The sequence below is a fragment of the Cyclopterus lumpus genome, chromosome 1 (genome assembly GCF_009769545.1).
Source record: "Cyclopterus lumpus isolate fCycLum1 chromosome 1, fCycLum1.pri, whole genome shotgun sequence".
Lineage (NCBI taxonomy): Eukaryota > Metazoa > Chordata > Actinopteri > Perciformes > Cyclopteridae > Cyclopterus > Cyclopterus lumpus.
In genome coordinates this window covers 24,797,861-24,821,053 of record NC_046966.1, presented here as the reverse complement: position 1 = coordinate 24,821,053, position 23,193 = coordinate 24,797,861, and the positions used below count along the sequence as shown (strand labels likewise).

General features: G+C 45.6%; 4 protein-coding genes across 5 annotated transcripts in view; 2 read left to right on the top strand and 2 right to left on the bottom strand.

Annotated features, from left to right (window-relative positions):
- Positions 1-514: 514 nt before the first annotated feature.
- On the bottom strand, positions 515-1,198 carry LOC117733499 (artemin). Its single transcript, XM_034537244.1, is given in 3 exon segments — positions 515-856; positions 858-927; positions 1,107-1,198. Coding segments are annotated over 3 exon segments (504 nt in total).
- A 7,538-nt stretch (positions 1,199-8,736) lies between these two features.
- LOC117735784 (transcription factor IIIA-like) lies at positions 8,737-10,228 on the bottom strand. Its single transcript, XM_034540615.1, has one exon. It carries the CDS (start codon positions 10,206-10,208, stop codon positions 9,117-9,119), a length of 1,092 nt encoding a protein of 363 aa, XP_034396506.1. The 5' UTR covers positions 10,209-10,228; the 3' UTR covers positions 8,737-9,116.
- Positions 10,229-10,240: 12 nt separating this feature from the next.
- ccdc130 (coiled-coil domain containing 130) lies at positions 10,241-14,824 on the top strand. 2 transcript variants are annotated; one of them, XM_034540600.1, is made up of 11 exons: positions 10,241-10,353; positions 11,101-11,138; positions 11,270-11,323; positions 11,557-11,639; positions 11,919-11,974; positions 12,076-12,136; positions 12,308-12,450; positions 12,676-12,848; positions 13,137-13,275; positions 13,536-13,843; positions 13,877-14,824. In XM_034540600.1, exons 2-11 carry the CDS (start codon positions 11,136-11,138, stop codon positions 14,042-14,044), a joined length of 1,188 nt encoding a protein of 395 aa, XP_034396491.1. In that variant the 5' UTR covers positions 10,241-10,353; positions 11,101-11,135; the 3' UTR covers positions 14,045-14,824. The 2 variants fall into 2 exon arrangements, with proteins under 2 accessions (XP_034396491.1, XP_034396481.1); XM_034540590.1 differs by having other exon boundaries at positions 13,536-14,824.
- A 643-nt stretch (positions 14,825-15,467) lies between these two features.
- LOC117733431 (complement C3-like) overlaps positions 15,468-23,193 on the top strand; it is a 178,539-nt gene continuing 170,813 nt past the window's right edge. The window contains 7 exon segments of the mRNA XM_034537114.1: positions 15,468-15,529; positions 20,404-20,596; positions 20,797-20,962; positions 21,310-21,380; positions 21,644-21,735; positions 21,820-21,902; positions 22,041-22,128. Of these exon segments, the coding sequence (XP_034393005.1) occupies positions 15,468-15,529; positions 20,404-20,596; positions 20,797-20,962; positions 21,310-21,380; positions 21,644-21,735; positions 21,820-21,902; positions 22,041-22,128 (755 nt within the window).

The following is a 23,193-nucleotide window of genomic DNA, read 5'->3' as shown; positions in this document are numbered from 1 at the left end:
TTTGTCTTAAACTTTAAGCCGGAGCGTTGATGAATAAGTCTGAATCATAAAAACACAGAATACAAATAAATACGTACGGCTTATTTACAAAAACAAATGATCAATCATGTCAGTTTGACCCTTTTATAGAACGCCGAATCAGAAAATATAGATTCACCTAAAGGGCATTCATATTATTTAAAAATACATTTTTAAAAAAGGACTTACATTTGTAAAAAAAAAACTCCCTTTTCCAGAGCGCAGGCGGTTCGTGATGTAAGAAAAGCGGCCGTATATTATAAGGAGGCGTTTTTGTTTTTTTTAAAGCTCGCAAAGCCAAAAGTAACACATCTAATCCTGTGAGTCAAAGCATTTAAATCAACAAGACTGGATTCACGAGTGAAAGGGGAACACAGTTTAGCTTTTTTGTTTCTCGATATAAATAACTTTACGAGAATTTTTTTTAAAAAGAACCTGCCGGCGAGCTCGTCTCCTCGGAAACCCGTCCCCGTCGTCGTGGAAACGCCTCTCGCGTCTAGCCAACGCAGCCGCAGCCGGCGGCCGACAGCTTCTCCACCTTGTGCCAGCGGTGCGAGTTGTCCAGGAAGGCCATGTCCTCGTGGTGGGTGGGCCGGCAGCACGGCGCGTTGTGCCACAGCTCGCCGGGCGCCGGCTGGGGCAGCACGCCGCTGAGCAGCAGGTTGGTGAGGGTGAGGTCGTGGTTGGAGCGCACGCGGGGGCACGAGCCGCCGCAGTACTTGAAGAGCACGCTCTCGTCCGAGTCGTAGCCCAGGCCGAGGTGGCGCACCTGCAGCAGGACGGAGCGCAGGCCGCACGGCGCGTCCGGGGCGGAGCGGCGAGACCGGGCCGGGATCGGGGCGGCGGCGGCGGGGGCCGCGTCTCCGTTCCTCCGGTCCTCGTTTGGAGACGCCGTCTCCTGCTTCTGGTCTGCAGAAGGCGGAAAAAGAGTTAAATGCACACGTCTGATGACCACTAAGTGAATTAAAGGTCCAGCTGTTCGCTGTATTAAACTGAAAATGAATAACATCCTAAGAGGTGGAAAAACAAGGCGAGAAACAAGCAAAACAATGTCTTCTTTTAACCAAAAAGGTCAGAGGTCACACGACCTTCCACGCTTACCAATCGGCGACCTCAGCCAGCGGCCCTCTCCCCTCTGGACGCAAACCAGGATCACAACGAGCTTCATCAGGGACCTCATCGCCGGAGTCTGCTCTTCGTCTGCGTGTGTGTGTGTGTGTGTGCGCGTACCCGTGTGTGTGTGTGTGTGTGTTTGCGGACGTCTGCGAGTGATGCTCGAGATGCAGACGAGTCACAACTTCCAATATATATAGCCCTCGGAGATGAAGGGTGGGGTGTGTGTAGGGGGGGGGGTGAGATGAGGAGGTGTAGGGGGAGACAGACACTAACCCGTTACTCGCCAACAGACGATCCAGCTCACCTGGGCCTGACAGGCAGCGGGGGAGGGGGAGGGGGAGGGGGGGGGGGTTTACCCAGAATTTGTCCTGTTGAGATTATCTAATTGGTGTAAATCACTGATTTTCCCACCCAGATGTTTTTCCAGAGGATGTTGGCCACTGGCAATATGGGTTTAAAAACAACAAAAAGAAGAAAGAAGAAAAAGCTGCTCAGGAGTGGACAACGATTTCACGTTGATGATGCTGAGGAATATGCGAGACGTTCACGGACTTTATCGATATATATATATATATATATATGTGTAAACCGCGTGGAGGAAAGGTGATGAGTCGCTGTGGAATGTCTGTTAAAAACGGGCGTTTTGTCGCTTCTCCTGTCGTCAACGTTATCGACCCAACTCTGAAAAGGTTAAAACGCCAAATGAGAAGAAAAAAAAAAAAAGGGGGAAGTCAGCAGACATTCCTCCACGGGGTGACTCGTCTCCAGCCTGGTCCATAAATCGAGGGATTTCATCAGCAATGTGGTTGCTGACATGTAGGATATGTAGAATATGCGTTATGTCATAGGGCCCAAACAGGCAGCGGGTGGAACATTTTTTTTTGGGGGGGGGGGTGTTTGCAAGAAAAGTGCATATCTGGACCCCCGGTTCCTGCCGGCTGCGGGTTGGTGCACCGGACCGGACCCCCGAACGAGTTTGAAATGGTGTCCGTCGGTTCCGTGAGTGGACGTCGTCGTGGCGACGTCGCCCGGCGGTTTGTGGGGGCGGACGTTTTTTGAAGCCTCTGGGTTCGCCGTCGCCATCTTGGATTACGGCCGTCGCCATGTTGTTGTTGTTGTTGTTTTTCTTTTTGCAACCAGTGAACAGAAGTGAGCACATTTACACGGAGAATAGAATACCACACATGATCTTTAAGTCCATTCTGTAACCTTCAACTGTGTTTTAATATTCATACCATTGGGCCTTATATGGAAACATCTCTAAGTATTAATACGTCTATAATAAACGGTCTAAACAAACAGACACTTGAGGACACAAATGAAACACATTGAAAAAACTAAATTGTTGATCCCACGGCCATTATGGCATAACATCCTGCATTAAATCAGGCTTTGAATCCCCGGCGCCAAATTATTATTTTTACTATTTTCCACCAGATTGAGACATTTGCTTTACACTTGCTATTGCTAAGCATCAACATCCTTGTGTTGCTAATCATTGGCATATCCCAGATCAATAATACTGATATGTAAATCATTCTCAAAATGAATATAGTTATTATCAGTTAGATAATTATAATTTCGTGGCAATCTTTTGATGCAGACATCTTTTGTCTTCTACGGTTGTGCCAAACGGAGATAATTCTAATTATTAACTGAATTATTCGCGTCGGCTCTGCAGAGTTTCCCCTGACTGAAAGTGAGTAAACAAGCAGAATAAAAGATAAAGAATTATCAAAAAGTAGAGTAAATCCCATAATACATGAGATATAAACTGCAGTGCAGGTGATTAATACACTATAGTCAAAACAAAGAATATTATCTCTGCTGCATTTTGTTCATTCCTGGCTTCAGGGTAGTTATATTTAGACATGAGTTGTGGGTCGAATGAGATCTGAAGTGTATTTATTATATTTAAAAAGCCCCATTTCTCATGCATTATAGCTCAGTCGGTATGAATTACAAAGGAATCGTCCCTAAATCCAGAGCAAACACCGAGCCACGAAATTTACTGCCGGGAATTTCAACAATTCTTTTGAGGAAAAAGTTTTTTAGACCTGCACTAAATTAGATGGAAAAATGACAACGAGCTCTTCCTCACTTATATAACCTAGTTCAATCAATACGTCTGACTGAGCGTTACCCAAAATACTTGCTTTATTTCAAAAACTTACCTTTTTATATACTTTTTTGAACTACAATTTCTTTTAAACTATATTTCCCAGACCCACAAATGGGATGTTAAGAGATGTTTCTTCTTCTCACAGACAGAAATTTAAAGAGTTGACAGGCTTTAACAAGCTAAAACATGTGGAAAACTGGATTATTGGACCTCTCCTCGATGTTCTGGGGTGGCATGCTCTAGTAAACCTTCTGACTACCCTCCTTTCACGTGAGGACCTTTGTCCACAAGCAAGATGAATCCTCAGGGAGATTAATCCCCGGTAATGCGTACAGAAAACAAGAACACAGAAGGGCAAAGGGCCGGACACATTCCTTCCACCTCTCTAGGAGACGGGAGGATGAAGGCCAAGCGAGAGTTTGAGGAAGACAGAAGGAAAGCGGAGGAGTTGGTTGGAGAAATCCAGAGGAGATCCCATTGGATGAGGGCCTAAAGAACCAGTCTGGAAGGCCGGGGGTTTTCAGAGGACAGGAATGGAAAGAACGTGGCGTCAAGAAAATAACAATATTACATTTTTTTATACAGTAAAACAGGCCAGATCTGAAGCCTGTCTGCTGCTGGATATCCTTAATTCTGACGAATCGCAAAGGTTCAATCGGTATCACCAATTTATGGCAAAGTAGAGCCCCTTTGGATGCCTATTAGGTCATCTAGGGCTGCGTGGTTGACTATGGCGGTCAATTTAGTGTACATATCATGGATTGCATGGACATTTTGTTCTCTTATTCGCGGTCACCAGAGGAAGAATTGTCTTTTTTTACTTATCCTGGGAAATACCTAAACATCGAGTGAATGGGTTGGTGCAAGACTTGAAGATATTCATGGTTTCCAGTGGATGATCTTTGGGGGTTTCCCTGACTCTTTCCTCTTTCCTCCAAACATGGTGTCAAAGTATGTATTCAATACGTTGGTTTATGACCAAAATACCTGCATCAACTTAGAAACCTCATATTGTTGGATTATAAAGGTGATACGTAAATACTGTGAAAGAAAGAGTCCACAGAGAAATGCTCACAGGTTCAATTTAAAAAGTAGTAACTGACATTTTGAAGCCTCGAATGCCGTCACCAATGAACGGAAGTGACCATATTTGGAATAATGAGGAGTGACGTAGATACGCTGTATACATCTCTGGTGTCGACCAGTCAATCACCTTGTAGCCCCGCCCTAAAGCACACCCTGCTTTATGGTCTGTTTGACTCTAAATGACCATCATTTATTAAATGAATATCATTCTGTATTGAAGAAGACTTGAAACTAGAGATTGAGACCAAAAACTAATGTTTACAATGTTTACTGAGGGAATACATCAAGAGAAGTAGAGTCATTTATATAGACTTCTATACAACCAGAGGAGTCGCCCCCTGGTGGTCAGGAGAGAGAATGCAGCTTTAACACATGAAGCATAGACTTCTATACAACCAGAGGAGTCACACCCTGGTGGTCAGGAGAGAGAATGCAGCTTTAACACATGAAGCATAGACTTCTATACAACCAGAGGAGACGCCCCCTGGTGGTCAGTAGAGAGAATACAGCTTTAACACATGAAGCATAGACTTCTATACAACCAGAGGAGTCACCCCCTGGTGGTCAGGAGAGAGAATGCAGCTTTAACACATGAAGCGTAGACTTCTATACAACCAGAGGAGTTGCTCCCTAGTGGTCAGGAGATAGAATGCAGCTTTAACTCATGAAGCATAGACTTCTATACAACCAGAGGAGTTGCCCCCTGGTGGTCAGTAGAGAGAATGCAGATTTAACACATGAAGCATAGACTTCTATACAACCAGAGGAGTCGCCCCCTGGTGGTCAGGAGAGGGAATGCAGCTTTAACACATGAAGCATCGACTTCTATACAACCAGAAGAGTCGCCCCCTGGTGGTCAGGAGAGAGAATGCGGTTTTAACACTTTAAGCATATTCTCCTATAAAACCAGAGAAGCAACCCTGATGGCAACTCTCAGTGAGCAGAGCCTTGCTCAAGGGCACACCATCAGTCAGTTAATGCCGGCAGGGCGTTCCTTGTTTTTTGTTTCCCCATCTGAACAGTGACTTTGCAGCTCTGGGCTGCTTTCAGCTCCTGACACAAATGTCCCAATCGTCTGGTTCCTAGTCCACTTCTAAATCATTTCCACGGCATCATAGATCTTTAAGGGGAGAATCACTCCTCCGAGCACTCTGGCACATTCCTGTACGTTCGGCACATTTATTTTGTTGTCTCGTGAAGCAGACATAAGTTTGTATGATGTACTGCTTCCTGTATGTCTATCCCATCTTTCAAAACAACATTTAAATAAATCCTCTCCTTGACATTTGAAATAAAAACACATTTTGGTGGTTCCATGTTGCCCTTTGGGTTATTTATCCTATACACAATCTATTCCTTCTAATCCCAAGGGACTTTTACCAACCACAATCTAAGTTTTTCCTTTTATATACCCAAAGATTCTTAATTTCATTGAAAAATACTCACAGCCGCTACGTCTACACATGACGTCCATTTAAATATATATGTACATGTTGCCTGTAAGGATTATTTTCTTCAAGTTAAAGTACTTAAAGATTAAAAAATAAGATATACAGGTTTAGTAGAAGCAACCTTTGAACCCAACACAGTGTGTGTCTGTCCACAGGCTGCTGAGGCTCAGGCATGAAATAGAAAAAGGAAAACAGATGAAGATGAACTATATGATGAGATCAAAAGCAAGTGTTGGTGCTTTTAACCAAAAACCTCCTTTTTAGTTTTATTAGTTGGAATTCTCATTACATCCCAAAAGCCATCAAAAAGCCTCTGACAAAAGGAAAATGTAACTACGATACATTCTTCTTATAATGTATATAAGAAGTGGACGTAGTCATCGTGACGTCACCCATTGGTTTGTGGACTGATGTTATGGAGCCTCAAATTCGACAATTTTGCCTCAAATTCGAAAATTTTGCCTCAAATTCGACAATTTTGCCGTCGCCATGTTGTTTTTTCTGCAACCGATGAACAGGAAGTGACCATATCTGGACTGAGGAGGAGTGACGTAGAGATATACGTCTCTGGTGTGGACCTGTCAATCACCTTGTAGCCCCGCCCTAAAGCATCCCCTGCTTTATGGTCTGTTTGACTCTAAAAGACCATAATTTACTAAATGAACATCACGCTGTATTGAAGAAGACTTGAAACTAGAGATTGAGACCAAAAACTAATGTTTACAATGTTTACTGAGGGAATACATCAAGAGAAGTAGAGTCATTTATATAGACTTCTATACAACCAGAGGAGTCGCCCCCTGGTGGTCAGGAGAGAGAATGCAGCTTTAACACATGAAGCATAGACTTCTATACAACCAGAGGAGTCGCCCCCTGGTGGTCAGGAGAGAGAATGCAGCTTTAACACATGAAGCATAGACTTCTATACAACCAGAGGAGTCGCCCCCTGGTGGTCAGTAGAGAGAATGCAGCTTTAACACATGAAGCATAGACTTCTATACAACCAGAGGAGTCGCCCCCTGGTGGTCAGTAGAGAGAATGCAGCTTTAACACATGAAGCATAGACTTCTATACAACCAGAGGAGTCGCCCCCTGGTGGTCAGTGTGCAAAGTTTTTTCAGTTTAATCATTTTTAAAACCTTAGTCAGTGTTTCCCAAACTTATTTTTCGCCGACCGTATTTATTTAAAAAGACAAACCATCCCAACCGAGTTCTCAAAAGGCCTCGTCTATTCTTTCGAATTTTAAATGAATGTCAATTTGTTGAGTATCACTTTTATGGTCTTGAATAGATAAACCAGCCACTTCAAAGAGATATGTTGGATACATTTTTCTTTCTGTCCATATGTTATTGAAAACGTGTCCTGCAGATATAAACGCTAAATAAAAGATGAGAATTTATAAAATCTCTATAAAAAGCTCTATTATACTCCTGCTGGTTCCTCAAGATTACCAACCTTATTTTTAAAGTTTAACAAATAAAAAACCACCACCGTACGTTAAAAACCATGAAAAACATTTTTACGAGACGACCGTTGAACCGTTGGCCGATCAGAGCACCGATTGCTGCGTTTTAGAGGTTCTTCATCTCTCCAACAGCCGCGAGGAAACGTCAACAACAACAACAAGGAAACCACCGCGTACGGAACACCAAATCGGACGAGGTCTGCTGTGCATTATTCCGACAGCCGGCCCATGTAGGGCTCGTCTGAGCAGCAGGAATGTGGGGAGCAGCCTTCCTGTAAAGAGGAACTATTCGGAGGGGGATTTATCCTCGGAATCTCAAACTCGCACCGTTTACGCCGTAAATCTGCCGGTCAGAGCCGAGAGTCGTCGGGGCGGACGAGAAGCTGCAGGTTTTGTTCCAGCCGATGTGCCAGGGAGGTGATTTTGTGCAGGTGGGTGACATCCTGGACCACGCCGACATAGGAGAGAGACCGCGTGGCCACAAGTATGTGGATGGCACAAGGACCCCCTCACCGCTTCACCCTCTGGGCGAAGCATCTGCACCCACGTTTGAAACCGGCCTGCGGGGATTGGAGCCGCACGGGGGGGTCGAGTCCAAAGTGTCGCCACAAAGACGGACGACCCGTTAGCGCTCGAGCGGTTATCCTCTCTGCTTATGCCAGAATGAAATTGGGCCTTATGCAGTAACGTTTTCCTGATTGTGTGTGTCGGTCCCGTGGGCTACGCGTCCTGCTTTCAGAGATCCGGAAAGGAAAGTCTTTGATTGGCGAGGACGAATAACGGGTTCATCGTCGCCGTTTGGACGTTTAGCTCCAACGCCATCGTGCGATTGGCAGAAAAATTGTTTGCTGAAAAAAACAAAAACGCTATTTAAATGTCTATAGGTTATACAAAAGGTCAATATTTTGCAGCCAAATCAAATATATATATATATTCAACCTTCACCGCACCAAAAGTGAAGCAACTTTTTTGGGCGAATAGATTTTGGTGTGAACGCAGCATCACGATACAATATTGAGATTTTGTATATTTTATGATACGCGATAAGATAGTTTATTTATTGCCTTTTTTTACACTGCAAATTATGCAGTTTGTCAACATGTTTTACCAAAAAATAATCAAGTTTTTAGTGGACTGAAAGAAACTATTGTTACCAAAAGGTATAAAGTTTGTCATATTATATAAATGTGTGTTATCCTGTGTTTACGTTTGATAGCCTGGCTTGTGTATTCTTTAGATTTATATCTGTATAAAGTTGATATTTACTGTTTTGTTTAACCTGCAATAATAATGTCACACTTTGGGGTCAATAAAGTATATAAATCCATCTAATCTGTTGTAATTTGTTCATATAATAAAAGAATACTCTGCGTCCGCATATTTATATAATATTGCCTCCCAAAATATCGCAAGAAAATAGTTCTCTCTCAACCAGGAGGCCTTATTGCATTTTAAAAAATACCATTCAGACACTAAATACATCCAACAAGGTTTTATTTAATAAAACACTGCGTTGTTGCGCAATTTCCTGAGACGTATTTTTTTAATATATATATATATATATATATATATATAGAGTAACTTCACAAGATGGACAGGTGCGTCTTTTAGAAGATACAAATTACACAAATAGATTTAAAAAAGGGCTCCACAGAACAAACAAAAGGGAAAAATGGACAGAAAAACAAGATCTGGTTCCAGAACCAGAAACTCTCCTTTGGCTTCACTTTCAGAAAACTAGGAACCCGGAACTAAATGTATGTGACCCCCCCAAGACCTCCGACCCCCAAGACCTCCGACCCCCTCACAGAAGCTCGTATTGAGAGTCCTCAGGACGACGGATCCATTCCATTTCTTTTACACAGTCAGAGGTGCCTTCAGGGCCTCGTTGAGTCCCTGCGGGTCCACAGCAGGACCCCCCAGCAAGGACGTGTCCTGCAGGAGGGACACCAGCTCGACGGAACCCGGCGGGTCGGTCTCCTCCCCCGCGGACTCCTTCGGGGGTCCCGGCCGCCGCCGCCGCCGCCGCTTCTCGGCCGCCTCGCTGCCCCGGTCGCCGAATCCGCTGAGCCTGGAGGCCAGCGACCTCTTGGGCCCGGGCCTGCCGAGCCTCCTCCTCTCCGGGTCGTGGGCGACGCTGTGGCGCCGGAGGCTCTGCTTCATGGTGAAGCTCTTCCCGCAGCCGGCGTGGGCGCAGGGGAACGGCCGCAGCTCCTCGTGGAAGGAGCCCACGTGGCTCTGCAGGTTGAACACCGTGGTGAAGGACCGGTCGCAGCCGTCCCTCGGGCACCGGAAGACCACGCGCGTCTCGGTGTGGACGCGCCGGTGCTGCTGCAGGAACCAGGAGTCTCTGAACACCTTGTTGCACTGGTCGCACTTCAGGGCGAGCCGGTGCCGCTCCTTCCTGTGATTCAGGTACTCCGTCCAGGTCTTGCCCGTGAACCCGCAGCCCTCGTCCGTGCACGGGTACCCTCGGTGCACCTTCTCGTGCCGCTTCAGCTTGCTGGGGACCGAGAACCGCATCCCGCAGCCCTCGTGGGCGCACGGGTACGGCGCCAGCTGGGCGTGCTGCTCGCACACGTGGGACTTGAGCTGGTTGTTCTTCTTGAACTCGAGGCCGCAGCCCTCGAACTTGCAGGCGTACCTCTTGGGCTCGCGCGCGTGCACGCGGGCCGCGTGCCTGGCGCGGTTCGCGTTGGTGGAGAAGGCCTCGTCGCAGCCGTCCTCCGCGCACCGGAAGGGCCTCTCGCCGCTGTGGGTGAGCTCGTGACGCGCCACGTGGTACGCGCTGCAGAAGGACTTTCCGCAGCCGTCGCGCGCGCACGCGAAGGGCTTCGTGCCCGTGTGTTTACACAAGTGCGCGTCGAGCTTCCACTGTTTGTTGTACGCCGCCAGGCAGCCGGAGAACGAGCAGATGTACCGCTTCAGCGGCCCCGGTTTGGTTTCCATTCTCCGCGGCGTTATGTTGTTGCTCTTCCGGTACTTTTCCCACAATCCTCCGCGACGAGACGCCACTTCCGTTTCCGGGACCCCGTCGGCCCCGCTGGTGTTCGCTCGACGGTTGTTTGAGCGGCGACGAGGAGAGATTTTTTTTGTAAGTCTCGTTTTACGTTTTGCGGTCGGCGATGAGACGCGGCAGCTGCGCATTTACTGCGCAACACGAACGGTTTAGTTCCCGGATGTTGTTTAAGCCGCAAGTCATTTCTTTACACGAAGAAGAGCCGCGATGCTAACGTTAGCTCGCCGTTAGCATCGATGAGAAACGTCACACCAAACTCGATGCAGAGAAACGGGCATTTTTATTTAATGTAGCCGAGTCGGTTTGAACGTTATAACGTTATGTCTCAACGCTACATTGGGCACCGTGTGTGTGTGTGTGTGTGTGTGTGTGTGTGTGTGTATATATATACATACAAAAAAATATATATACATACAAAAAAAAAATATATATATATATATATGTATGTATGTATATGTGTGTATATATATATATACAAAAAAATATATATACATACATACAAAAAAATATATATATATGTATGTGTGTGTATATATATATATATATATATATATGTGTGTATATATATGTATGTATATGTGTATATATATGTGTATATATATGTATATGTGTGTATATATATATATATATATATATATATACACACACACACATGTGTGTGTATATATATATACACACGTGTGTGTGTGTATATATATATATATATATATGTGTGTGTGATTAAAGTGTATGTAGCTATTTGATTGTTTACGTGTAAGCTGATGTTAACTTGTTGCATTATAATGTCAGTGACGTCACTTCTTCTTTATTCTGGTGTAAAAGGGTGAATCTGTTACTGTGGAGATCCAGTCGTCACCATGGTACGTCAGGCTTTTCAGATAATATGTTATGTGTCGAGCTGCAGATAATCACAAGGGTATACGTTATGTTTGAGTACTTAATTTTGTAAATAATATACTAACAAAGTATCTTGCACTTTTTTTCTTGACAGGGTGAGAGAAAAGGAACAAACAAATACTACCCACCGGATTTTGATCCAGTCAAGGTGTGTATGATCACACGCTGGTGTGTGTGTGTGTGTGTGTGTGTGTGTGTGTGTGTGTGTGTGTGTGTGTGTGTGTGTGTGTGTGTGTGTGTGTGTGTGTGTGTGTGTGTGTGTGTGTGTGTGTGTGTGTGTGTGTGTGTGTGTGTGTGTGTGTGTGTGTGTGTGTGTGTGTGTGTGTGTGTGTGTGTGTGTGTGAGTATATATACTGACTTCCCAATATTCTTTGCCATCAGCATGGATCCCTCAATGGCTACCATAAGACCCACGCTCTGCGGGAGAGGGCCAGGAAACTGTCCCAGGGCATCCTCATCATCAGGTCAGTGAAGAGACGCAGAAAAATAATTATCTGACGTTTGCTCTGGATTTTAAATGGTAAATAATCGGCGTGTGCGTTTCGCAAAAGACACATTTGTACAAATAAATAAGTCTTCGTCAAAATACGCTGTAATGAATAGAATAAACCGATGGATACGTGTAAGATTACGTTTAATCGCCATGGTTTTAATAAAGAGAAACACAACTTGCTAGCCTTTTAAAAGAAATTGGTGTCTTTTCATCGTTGCTCAACTTAAGTGTGTTTTTGTCCACTTTAAAGGTTTGAGATGCCCTACAACATCTGGTGTGACGGCTGCAAAAACCACATCGGCATGGGTAAGTCGGAAGGAAAACGAGACCCGCGTGGTCGGGTCCAGGGCCGCGGTCCGGCCCCGGTGGCTGTTCCCTCCCATGACACCCATGTTCTGCTTGTACAGGGGTCCGTTACAATGCTGAGAAGAAGAAAGTGGGGAACTACTACACCACGCCCATCTACAGGTGAACACCTCACTGCTCTTGTGAGCGTCTCACTCTGACGCTGTGTGGTTCTGTATATTACAACATATAAATATACACACACACACACACACACAGAAAATCCTCATGAACCTCTTTGAAAAGGTGACCCAGAGTTAACAGAACAACCTCTTCATGCCCCCCCCCGACCAGGTTTAAGATGAAGTGCCATCTGTGCGTCAACTACATCGAGATGCAGACCGACCCGGCGACCTGCGACTACGTTATAGTCTGCGGGGCGAACCGGAAGGAGGAGCGCTGGGACATGGCTGACAACGAGCAGATCCTCACCACGGGTAAAGGATCCGCCTGTCGGGTGGAATTCGGGCTCGTACGTCATCACCATGACAACGACAGAGTGTTGTTTTTCGACGGTCTTTACGTCGCCTTGCTTTGAGGCGTGGTATTAATTTGTTTCATAAGCACACAAGTCTGCTTCTGCTATTGTTCCTATGCACACTTTCATTCCTTTTAAAAATAAACTAAAATAAATCACCCCTCTCCCCCGTCTCTTTGTGCAGAGCGAGCCGAGAAGGAGAAACTGGAGACGGACGCCATGTTCAAACTGGACCACAGTGGGAAGGACAAGGAGAAGCTGAAGAAAGCTCTGCCCTCCCTGTCTGAGATCCAGGACTACCAGTCCTGCAAGAAGGACGACTTCCAGCTCAACAGCTCCCTCCGCAGGAGGTTCAGGGTAGGAAAAGGGACCTGCCGTGTAGACGCCACAAGGTGGCGCTCACCAGCTGTTACGGGTGTATTGCTGCCAGTTTATACCAATGCAATTTAAAGTGAAGTGCAAACCACAGTTCATAGGGCTGCTCGATTATGGCAAAAATCACAACGAGGGTTATTTAGCTCCGTATCGATATCACGATCATTCGACACGTTTTCGTATTCATATTGGAAACACGATGGATGAAACGGCGTGCGTGCTTCTGGACCGGCCGGGCAAGTTTGCAGACATTTGCTTTTCATTGGACAGACGGAGAAGAAGGTTCTGGCGGAGCAGGAGGAGAAGGACAACACGGTGAGGATGAGGACCAACCTGTCCATCCCGCTGCTGCCCGAGAAGGAGGAAGACAAGAAGCTGGCCGCGCTGCTCACCTACCAGGCCCCCGACTGTGAGTACCGGCAGACAAACGCCATCCAAGCTTCAGCGTTTACTGCTTCTCCTCCTCTTTCTTCTTCATGTACAAATTACAACCGGTGGTCCTAAACCACCCCGATTGTCGCCCTCCAAAATATCTTACAACAGTTCCTTGCTGTGTTTCTTGTAGTTTGCTCCTCGCGTGTGAACGGAAGGATAATAAAGTCTCTTAAATGTGTAATATGCTTCATGTTTTTTTAACATTTCCTCCTCTCTGTTTCTCTCCACCGCCAGCCTACGAGGACAAGAAGCACAGCAAGCGGAAGGAGATCTCCTCTCGCTCGTGGTTCACCTCCTCCTCTTCGGCCCCGCCGGGCGGCGCCGCCGGCAGCCTGCTCCACAAGCTCAGCATGCAGGGCAAGGAAGCGGCGGTGGCCAAAGCCCTGGCCTCCTCTCCCAGCCCTCTGATCTGCAAGCGCCCGGGAGGCAGAACCGAAGCCTGCGGGGAGAATTCGAAGGCGGCGCCTCGGAGGGAGGAAGTGACGAGTATAGCGGCGCCTCGGAGGGAGGAAGTGACGAGTATAGCGGCGCCTCGGAGGGAGGAAGTGACGAGTATAGCGGCTCCTCGGAGGGAGGAAGTGACGGAGGCGAATGACAGTGGCTCCTCAGAAACACTCGTGAAAACCGCGGAGGAAGGACTAACGAAAGCAAAGGACGTTGGGAAGGAACGGGGCGACTGTTTAGGAGCGCTCTCGTCCCTCATGGCGGACTACAGCGATTCGGACTCGGACCCGGGACCCTGAGGCTGGAAGTGAAACGCCGGCCTCTTTGGTCACGGGGGAAATGTTTTTTTTTTGTTTTTTTCTTCCCCTAAACAAAATGTGTGCAATAAGATTTAAAATGTTCATAAATGTGTTTTTTGTATAGTGACGGCTCGGCTTCAAGAATACGTTTACGGTGTTGTTTCTGCAGACGTTATGTTAGTATTTAGTTATTTAAATTCTTTGATCGGTACTTATGGTAAATTGACTGTTTGAGTATCTAAACAATAGAACTTTTTATATTTATTTACAATAATCCAACATTGAGAAATCATCACAGCATCTCCAGTAAAGCAGAAACGATGCCACCAAAACCATTTTGAGTGTTTGTTTATATTGTCGGCCCAGTTTTGGGTAAGTAAACGTCGCAAGTCAAGAAAAAAAAGTGGTTAAACTTTCTTTTTTAAATGTTTTGGGAAAACTTCATTGAAAGTTGTTTTTTAAGTTGCGTTGTTTTCAGGATGAAGTGGCTTACTCAAAACAGCTGAGCTATAGCACCCGTCCATAAAGTCACAAAAGAGGTGACATCATCTCTGTTGGAATGACGCTGGGATGTAGCAGCCTGTACGTCGTTATATTGAGAAACTGTTACAACAATGACTTAATATATCAGAATCGGCTTCAGTCTGCGTACGCATACAAGGAATTTACGCCGGATTGTCGGAGGTAAGCGTAAACATTTTAGCTACTATGTACAAACATACATATTTATGTATATGAACATAATAAACACTGACAGTGAAATGGAGGTACTTCATCAGAGTGATGGCGTCTTGGTGGTCTGTGGCGCCCCCCAGTGGGGAGGACTTGGAACTTGTTGTGTGACGGTTCTGCAGTGATGCTTCTTCCTGACTGGAGAAGTCCTGGATGGAGGGAAGGCGGACCCGAAGAGGCCGATGACCGTTGTGTCGTCTGGGGGGTAAAAACGGTAGCTAGCGGCTAATGTAGCTTTGTCCCTTATTACGTATTGGTGCTCATTAATAAAACATCACTGTAAATACATCAGTTACCCGAGAGGCCATAGTTCAGATGTTAAAACAAGAATATGAGATTAGAATTACAGAAGTTATTTTATTATTCATAAGAATGCATAAACATTAATACAAGTCGAAACTGACACTCATTCAAGCATGAGCATAATGTGACACTGATGACTGAATATAAGGATGTTTTTTGACAATACACATATTTTATTAATTTTTTTTGTTGAATAGGGGAAGTTCTTAAATGGCATGTTTAGCCGTATGGGACACGGTAGAGAAGTTTAGATCAAAGTATTTCCGTGTCCTTAGCATGTACTTGATCCGGAGCCCCTCCTCTTCCTGTTGACCGTACAGTGTCTGATGGGGGGGGGGGCGGCGTCTCTCCCATGTTCACAGTCCAGTGAGGGACCCAGAGGGTCAACATGGGTCGGTGGACGCTGCACAACCTTTTATTTCTCATGCTCCTCTGCAGCTTCTCAAGAAGGTATTTCTTTAATTTGTTTAAATTCACCATTGCATCAATGGGAAGTTGAATTGAAGCATTAACACTACGGGATTTAGACTATCCATAGAGATGTTGTAATGTTGAGATTTGAATTTAGTATTGGCCGATATGTCCCGTCTTGTTTTTTTCAGGTTTGTCTGTTCAGTCGTAGGATAAATGACGAGAACATGTAAAAAAATTAAATAAAATCATTGTTTCTTTCTTAGTGGACAATTGCTCCCTAATCTTTTACGATTTATTTAATTTTCTTTGAGTTTGCAGTTCTCTGTCATGCCTTTAAATTAATGCTGGTTCTGTTTGTTTGCAGCCTACCAACGGTCAAAGTCCGTTCTTCACCGAGGTACCGTTGACGTTAAAACTGTTTGTCTGGACTTCGTCCTCTTTCATTTCAGGGTTAACGGTTGTTTATTTCATTCTCTTCTGACGTCTCATCGTTTCTCTTTCTTGACTTGCCTTTCGAAGAGCTTAACATCCTGCTCCAGTATCATCCGTAACCACAAGGAATAAAGATTCTCCTTCAACCGGCTAATGTACCTACTCACTGCCCACCTGTGCCTGAGAAAACGTAACCGGTTGAGTGTCGTGGTCACCGCTCGGTGAGATAATTGAGGTTAGGCACGGCCTCCATCCTCCTCTCTTGTCTCGAGTCCTCCCACATTACTGGAAAAGCCCTCTCCTGGATCAAGTCCTACCTCTCCAACAGTTCATCATCATCATCAATAAATAAGTCTGACATCTCCACCCAATCCTCCACCATCACCACCTACTCCACCATAACTTCCTACTCCACCAGCACTTCCTACTCCACCAACACCACCTACTCCACCATAACTTCCTACTCCACCATAACTTCCTACTCCACCATCACCACCTACTCCACCATCACTTCCTACTCCACCATCACCACCTACTCCACCATCACTTCCTACTCCACCATCACTTCCTACTCCACCATAACTTCCTACTCCACCATCACCACCTACTCCACCAGCACTTCCTACTCCACCATAACTTCCTACTCCACCATCACCACCTACTCCACCATCACTACCTACTGCACCATCACTTCCTACTCCACCATCACTTCCTACTCCTTCCTACTCCACCATCACTTCCTACTCCACCATCACCACCTACTCCACCATCACTTCATACTCCTTCCTACTCCACCTTCACTTCCTACTCCACCATAAATTCCTACTCCACCATCACCACCTACTCCACCATAACTTCCTACTCCACCATCACTTCCTACTCCACCATCACTTCCTACTCCACCATCACCACCTACTTCACCATCACTTCCTACTCCACCATCACTTCCTACTCCTTCCTACTCCACCATCACTTTCTAATCCACCATCACTTCCTACTCCACCATCACTTCCTACTCCACCATCACTACCTACTCCACCATCACTTCCTACTCCACCATCACTTCCTACTCCTTCCTACTCCACCATCACTTCCTACTCCACCATCACGTTCTAATCCACCATCACTTCCTACTCCACCATCACTTCCTACTCCTTCCTACTCCACCATCACTTTCTAATCCACCATCACTTCCTACTCCACCATCACTTCCTACTCCACCATCACTACCTACTCCACCATCACTTCCTACTCCACCATCACTTCCTACTCCTTCCTACTCCATCATCACTTCCTACTCCACCATCACTTTCTAATCCACCATCACTTCCTACTCCACCATCACTTCCTACTCCACCATCACTTCCTACTCCTTCCTACTTCACCATCACTTCCTACTCCACCATCACGTTCTAATCCACCATCACTTCCTACTCCACCATCACTTCCTACTCCTTCCTACTCCACCATCACTTTCTAATCCACCATCACTTCCTACTCCACCATCACTTCCTACTCCACCATCACTACCTACTCCACCATCACTTCCTACTCCACCATCACTTCCTACTCCTTCCTACTCCATCATCACTTCCTACTCCACCATCACTTTCTAATCCACCATCACTTCCTACTCCACCATCACTTCCTACTCCACCATCACTTCCTACTCCTTCCTACTTCACCATCACTTCCTACTCCACCATCACGTTCTAATCCACCATCACTTCCTACTCCACCATCACTTCCTACTCCTTCCTACTCCACCATCACTTTCTAATCCACCATCACTTCCTACTCCACCATCACTTTCTAATCCACCATCACTTCCTACTCCACCATCACTTCCTACTCCACCATCACTTCCTACTCCTTCCTACTCCACCATCACTTCCTACTCCACCATCACGTTCTAATCCACCATCACTTCCTACTCCACCATCACTTCCTACTCCTTCCTACTCCACCATCACTTTCTAATGCACCATCACTTCCTACTCCACCATCACTTCCTACTCCACCATCACTACCTACTCCACCATCACTTCCTACTCCACCATCACTTCCTACTCCTTCCTACTCCACCATCACTTCCTACTCCACCATCACTTTCTAATCCACCATCACTTCCTACTCCACCATCACTTCCTACTCCTTCCTACTCCACCATCACTTCCTACTCCACCATCACGTTCTAATCCACCATCACTTCCTACTCCACCATCACTTCCTACTCCTTCCTACTCCACCATCACTTCCTACTCCACCATCACGTTCTAATCCACCATCACTTCCTACTCCTTCCTACTCCACCATCACTTTCTAATCCACCATCACTTCCTACTCCACCATCACTACCTACTCCACCATCACTTCCTACTCCTTCCTACTCCACCATCACTTCCTACTCCACCATCACTTTCTAATCCACCATCACTTCCTACTCCACCATCACTTCCTACTCCACCATCACTTCCTACTCCACCATCACTACCTACTCCTTCCTACTCCACCATCACTTTCTAATCCACCATCACTTCCTACTCCACCATCACTTCCTACTCCACCATCACTTTCTAATCCACCATCACTTCCTACTCCACCATCACTTCCTACTCCACCATCACTTTCTAATCCACCATCACTTCCTACTCCACCATCACTTTCTAATCCACCATCACTTCCTACTCCACCATCACTACCTACTCCACCATCACTTCCTACTCCTTCCTACTCCACCATCACTTCCTACTCCACCATCACTTTCTAATCCACCATCACTTCCTACTCCACCATCACGTTCTAATCCACCATCACTTCCTACTCCACCATCACTTCCTACTCCTTCCTACTCCACCATCACTTTCTAATCCACCATCACTTCCTACTCCACCATCACTTCCTACTCCACCATCACTTTCTAATCCACCATCACTTCCTACTCCACCATCACTTCCTACTCCACCATCACTTCCTACTCCACCATCACTACCTACTCCACCATCACTACCTACTCCTTCCTACTCCACCATCACTTCCTACTCTTTCCTACTCCACCATCACTTTCTACTCCTTCCTACTCCACTATCACTACCTACTCCACCATCACTACCTACTCCACCATCACTTCCTACTCCACCATCACTACCTACTCCTTCCTACTCCACCATCACTTCCTACTCTTTCCTACTCCACCATCACTTTCTACTCCTTCCTACTCCACCATCACTACCTACTCCACCATCACTACCTACTCCACCATGACTTCCTACTCCACCATCAGCATCTGACTCAGATATAAAGACCTGGATGCAAGCCAACTTCCTCAAACTCAACAGCGACAAATCTGAAATCTGAAATCCGTATCATCTTCATCTTCGGCCCCAAATCACTAAACAAATTGCCCCAGAACTTCTCCCTCTCCATCGATGGCTCCTCTGTTCCTGCTTCCACACACATCTGTAACCTCGGTGTCATCTTTGATCCAACCCTCTCCTTTGAACACCACGTCAAGCACATCACAAAAACCGCCTTCTTCCATCTTAAAAACATCGCCCGCCTACGCCCCTCCCTCTCGTCTTCATCACCTCTCAACTGGACTTCGGCAACAGCGTACGGCACATCCACCAAAACCATCAACAAACTACAATACATTCAGAACTCAGCTCCCCGTCTGCTCTCCCACTCCCGAACCAGAGACCACATCACCCCAGCTCTTCAAAAGCTCCACTGGGTCCCCATACAGCAAATAATCCAGTTCAAGATTCTCCTAATAACCTACCTGTTCACAAACCTGAACCCCTTCATACCTTTCTGACCTCCTGCACCGACACGCTCCCACCCGCAACCTCAGATCTGCAGACTCCAACCTCCTTACCCCCCCTACTCTGTCCAAGCATGGGACCTGGGGGGACAGGACCTTCTCCATTGCTGCCCCCTCCCTCTGAAACTCTGTCCCCCATCACCTCAGACATTCTCCGTCACTCTACTAACTTATTTCAATCTGGTTTTAACATGTGATGCTAGTTAAGTAGGTTTTTGTTTTGTTTCTTACTGTTGTCATCTCTCTTGTGTACATTGTTATTTCTTCTATTGTTTGTTTTTTACCATTCATAGTACATTCAGAGGAGTCTCCCCCTGCTGGTCAGTTGAAATAGTTAAAGTTGTAAATCACTTCCACATCGGCAGAACCAGAGGTTTGCTGTCGGCTTTAATTTAAAGAAAATATTCATTATTTATTGGGAAGTTTATTCTCCATATAAGCTCTGATTTATACATGTTCAGCTAACCTGCTGTGCTCTGACTACAAGTAGCAGTACTACTAGTTCTAGTGTCAGTACTACTAGTTCTAGTGTCAGTACTACTAGTTCTAGTGTCAGTACTACTAGTTCTAGTGTCAGTACTACTAGTTCTAGTGTCAGTAGTCCTGCTCTGGCAGTACCTACCCAGTTACATTCTGCCTCATGTTGGGGTTTCAGCTTCACTCTGCTGGCTCCAGACCTGCTGAGGACAGACAGCCAGGAGAACATCTACCTCCAGGCAGACAGTGTGTCCAGCCCCTTCACCGTCTCCATCTCCATCGTGGACTTCAAGTCGTCCCAGACCTTGCTCTTCAGGGACTCGGTCAGACTCAGTCCAGAAAATGGATTCCACGCTTTAAAGGCGATACAGGTGAGTCATCAGGGTCAAAGGTTTTGGATGCAAGAGAGAAGCATGGTCGGAAATAAAAAGTGGGAACTATTTATAATATGATATTGATTTACTAGCGTAACACTCAAACATATTGTGCATTTGAATGTAGGCGTCTCATTCCTGCTCCACATCATGATGCTTTCCTTCGTCCTAAACATCCTCCCGTGTCTCAATCTCAGCTTCCCTCGCATCGTTTGAACCGCGAAGAGAAAAGGAACAAGTTTGTGTATCTGAAGGTGGACTTTGGGGGCTTCCACTCCGAGGAGAGGGTGCTGATGGTGTCCTTTCACTCTGGATACATCTTCATCCAGACAGACAAACCCATCTACAACCCCGGAGACATCGGTAATGTCTACGAAGATGCAGATGAAGAAAAAAAACTAAGTACCAAATATAAACCATGAAATAACCACACGGACCAGAACGACCACAAGTGGACTTTGGGTTGAAACCGCTGATCAAGTCTGGTTTGACTTTTCTTTTTATGGAAACAGTACAATACATCAAGATGGTATCAGCAGTGATAATAGCACTAATAATGTAGATGTGGTGGTCACACAAACTCATATGTGTCATAGTACTAGTCAAAGTAACAGAAGTATTCATATTGCGATAAGTATATATTTATACCAATGTACAAATCATGAAAACAGTATTTTTCAGTCTGTCTTTTGTCCATTTTCCCTCTCCAGTTCGATTCAGAGTCTTCGCGTCCTCTTTGTCCTTCAAGGCCTTTGAAAGCTCTGTCACAATAGATATCAAGGTAAACAACTATATTGATAAGTAGATTCATTGATAAGCCAATTATTCTCTTGTTCCAGAGGATTGTGAAATGAATACCTTTGGTTTTGGGCTGTTGATCTAAGAAAACCAGACATTTGAATAAATAACTTTGGGCTTTAAGAAATGAGATTCATGCAAAAGTAATGACCATGACACTTTGTAGAATGGGTCATGCCTTTTGATTATGTTTATAGGTTATTCTCTAGTTATTTTTGCTCAAATGAACCTGTTTGTGTGTCTCAGAATACAGACGACGTGGTGGTTAAACAGATCTCCAGGATCAGACCTGCTGATGGCGTCTTTTCTGACACTCTTCCTCTCTCTGAATTCGTCAAGTAAGATCAACTCCTTCCACTGCCAACAGATTGAGATGGGACGTTGTTTCTCTGATGTGACTGTTTCACTGTGTTTTGTGACAGTGAAGGAAAATGGACGGTGACTGCAATGTTTGACCACCGGCAGGAGAACACGTTCACCTCTGAGTTTCAGGTGAAGAAATATGGTACGTCGTGTTAAACCCTGCATTTTTTTGTTTGTTAGTCTTGTAAGAATCACACTTTTGTTCAACTCTGAATGTGATATTTTAGTAAGGAGTGTAATACTTAATCAAACTTTGTTTTTCTTGTGCGTTGCGTTTCAGTGCTTCCTGCCTTCAATGTCACCCTGACGCCCAGGAAGTCCTTCCTCGACCTAGATGACAGCCAGCTGGAGGTGGAGGTCTCGGCCAGGTCGGTCAAATACTCACCCACGAACACATGCTTGTCATGCAGCTTCATGTACATAATTCACTATAGTATAATATATAACTTTTGAGCATCAAAATGATAGAAAAATATTAAAAAATAAAAAAAATATTTAAATTTAAATCTTGGTTCCTGCAACTCAAAATGTTGAGTTCCGTTGCGACGTCATACGCCTGGGACCGTTTGTTGTTTAATTAATTACGGTTCTGATACAGAGTATAACTCTCAGCTGAGGGAACACAAGTCACATGGGCCCACAGACTGCAAGCAGTTAAACTGTCCAACAGTAAATTATGCACACTAGGTATAATCCTCAGCTGAGGGCTTTAAAGGTTTCGTAATCTACGGCCGACAGACAGCTATCCTGCCTGCAGTGTCTGTCTGCCGTTACCCCAAAAGACCTTGAGCTTCGACAAACATTCCTGTTTTATGACCTTTCGAGCCCCGGGGAATCCCCGCTTCCCATTGGTTAAGCTTAACAGGAAATACATTGGTGCATAGTCTGCTCATAGGCTGAGCCGTTTCTCTATCGGTGTGTAGGCGTGTCCACGCCTCTTGATGATGTCATCACTCGTTATTTTAATTTCATTTAACAGTGTAGTTAACAGCAATTCTTCTCTGTTTTGAATTATTCTGCAAACGCTTCGTCTTGGATTTGTTTGCACCTTTTCTCCACTGCTACCGTCTACTCCCTGGACAACTAGCAGGCTAGCTGGCAGTCTCTCACTAGCCGGCTCCCTGCTGGATACTCCTGTCCATGCTCCATGCTATTACTCTGAGGCGGGTTGCCTGATAGCCTCTCAACTGTCCTGGTGCGGTCAGTCTGACTGCTGCTTCTTCAGCTAGCTGTTAGCTTGCCGCCCTCCAGTCAGTGTGTAGCTAACGTTGGCAGTTGACTGAAATGCCTCCTCCATTTCCTTGCCTTATCCATCACCACTTTTTCACTCCGCTCCGATCACGTGCCTGCTGTGGATTATCCTGACGTGCCTGTCACTTCAATCCCGGTCATCAAGTCTGTGTTTACTGACAAAATACCTCAGGCTTATCATT

Coding starts and splice junctions, on each gene's coding strand:
- LOC117735784 (XM_034540615.1), bottom strand. CDS start 10,208: ATGGAAACCAAACCGGGGCCGCTGAAGCGGTACATCTGCTCGTTCTCC.
- ccdc130 (XM_034540590.1), top strand. Junction 11,324..11,556: donor CGGATTTTGATCCAGTCAAG/GTGTGTATGATC, acceptor CTTTGCCATCAG/CATGGATCCCTCAATGGCTA. Junction 11,640..11,918: donor CAGGGCATCCTCATCATCAG/GTCAGTGAAGAG, acceptor TCCACTTTAAAG/GTTTGAGATGCCCTACAACA.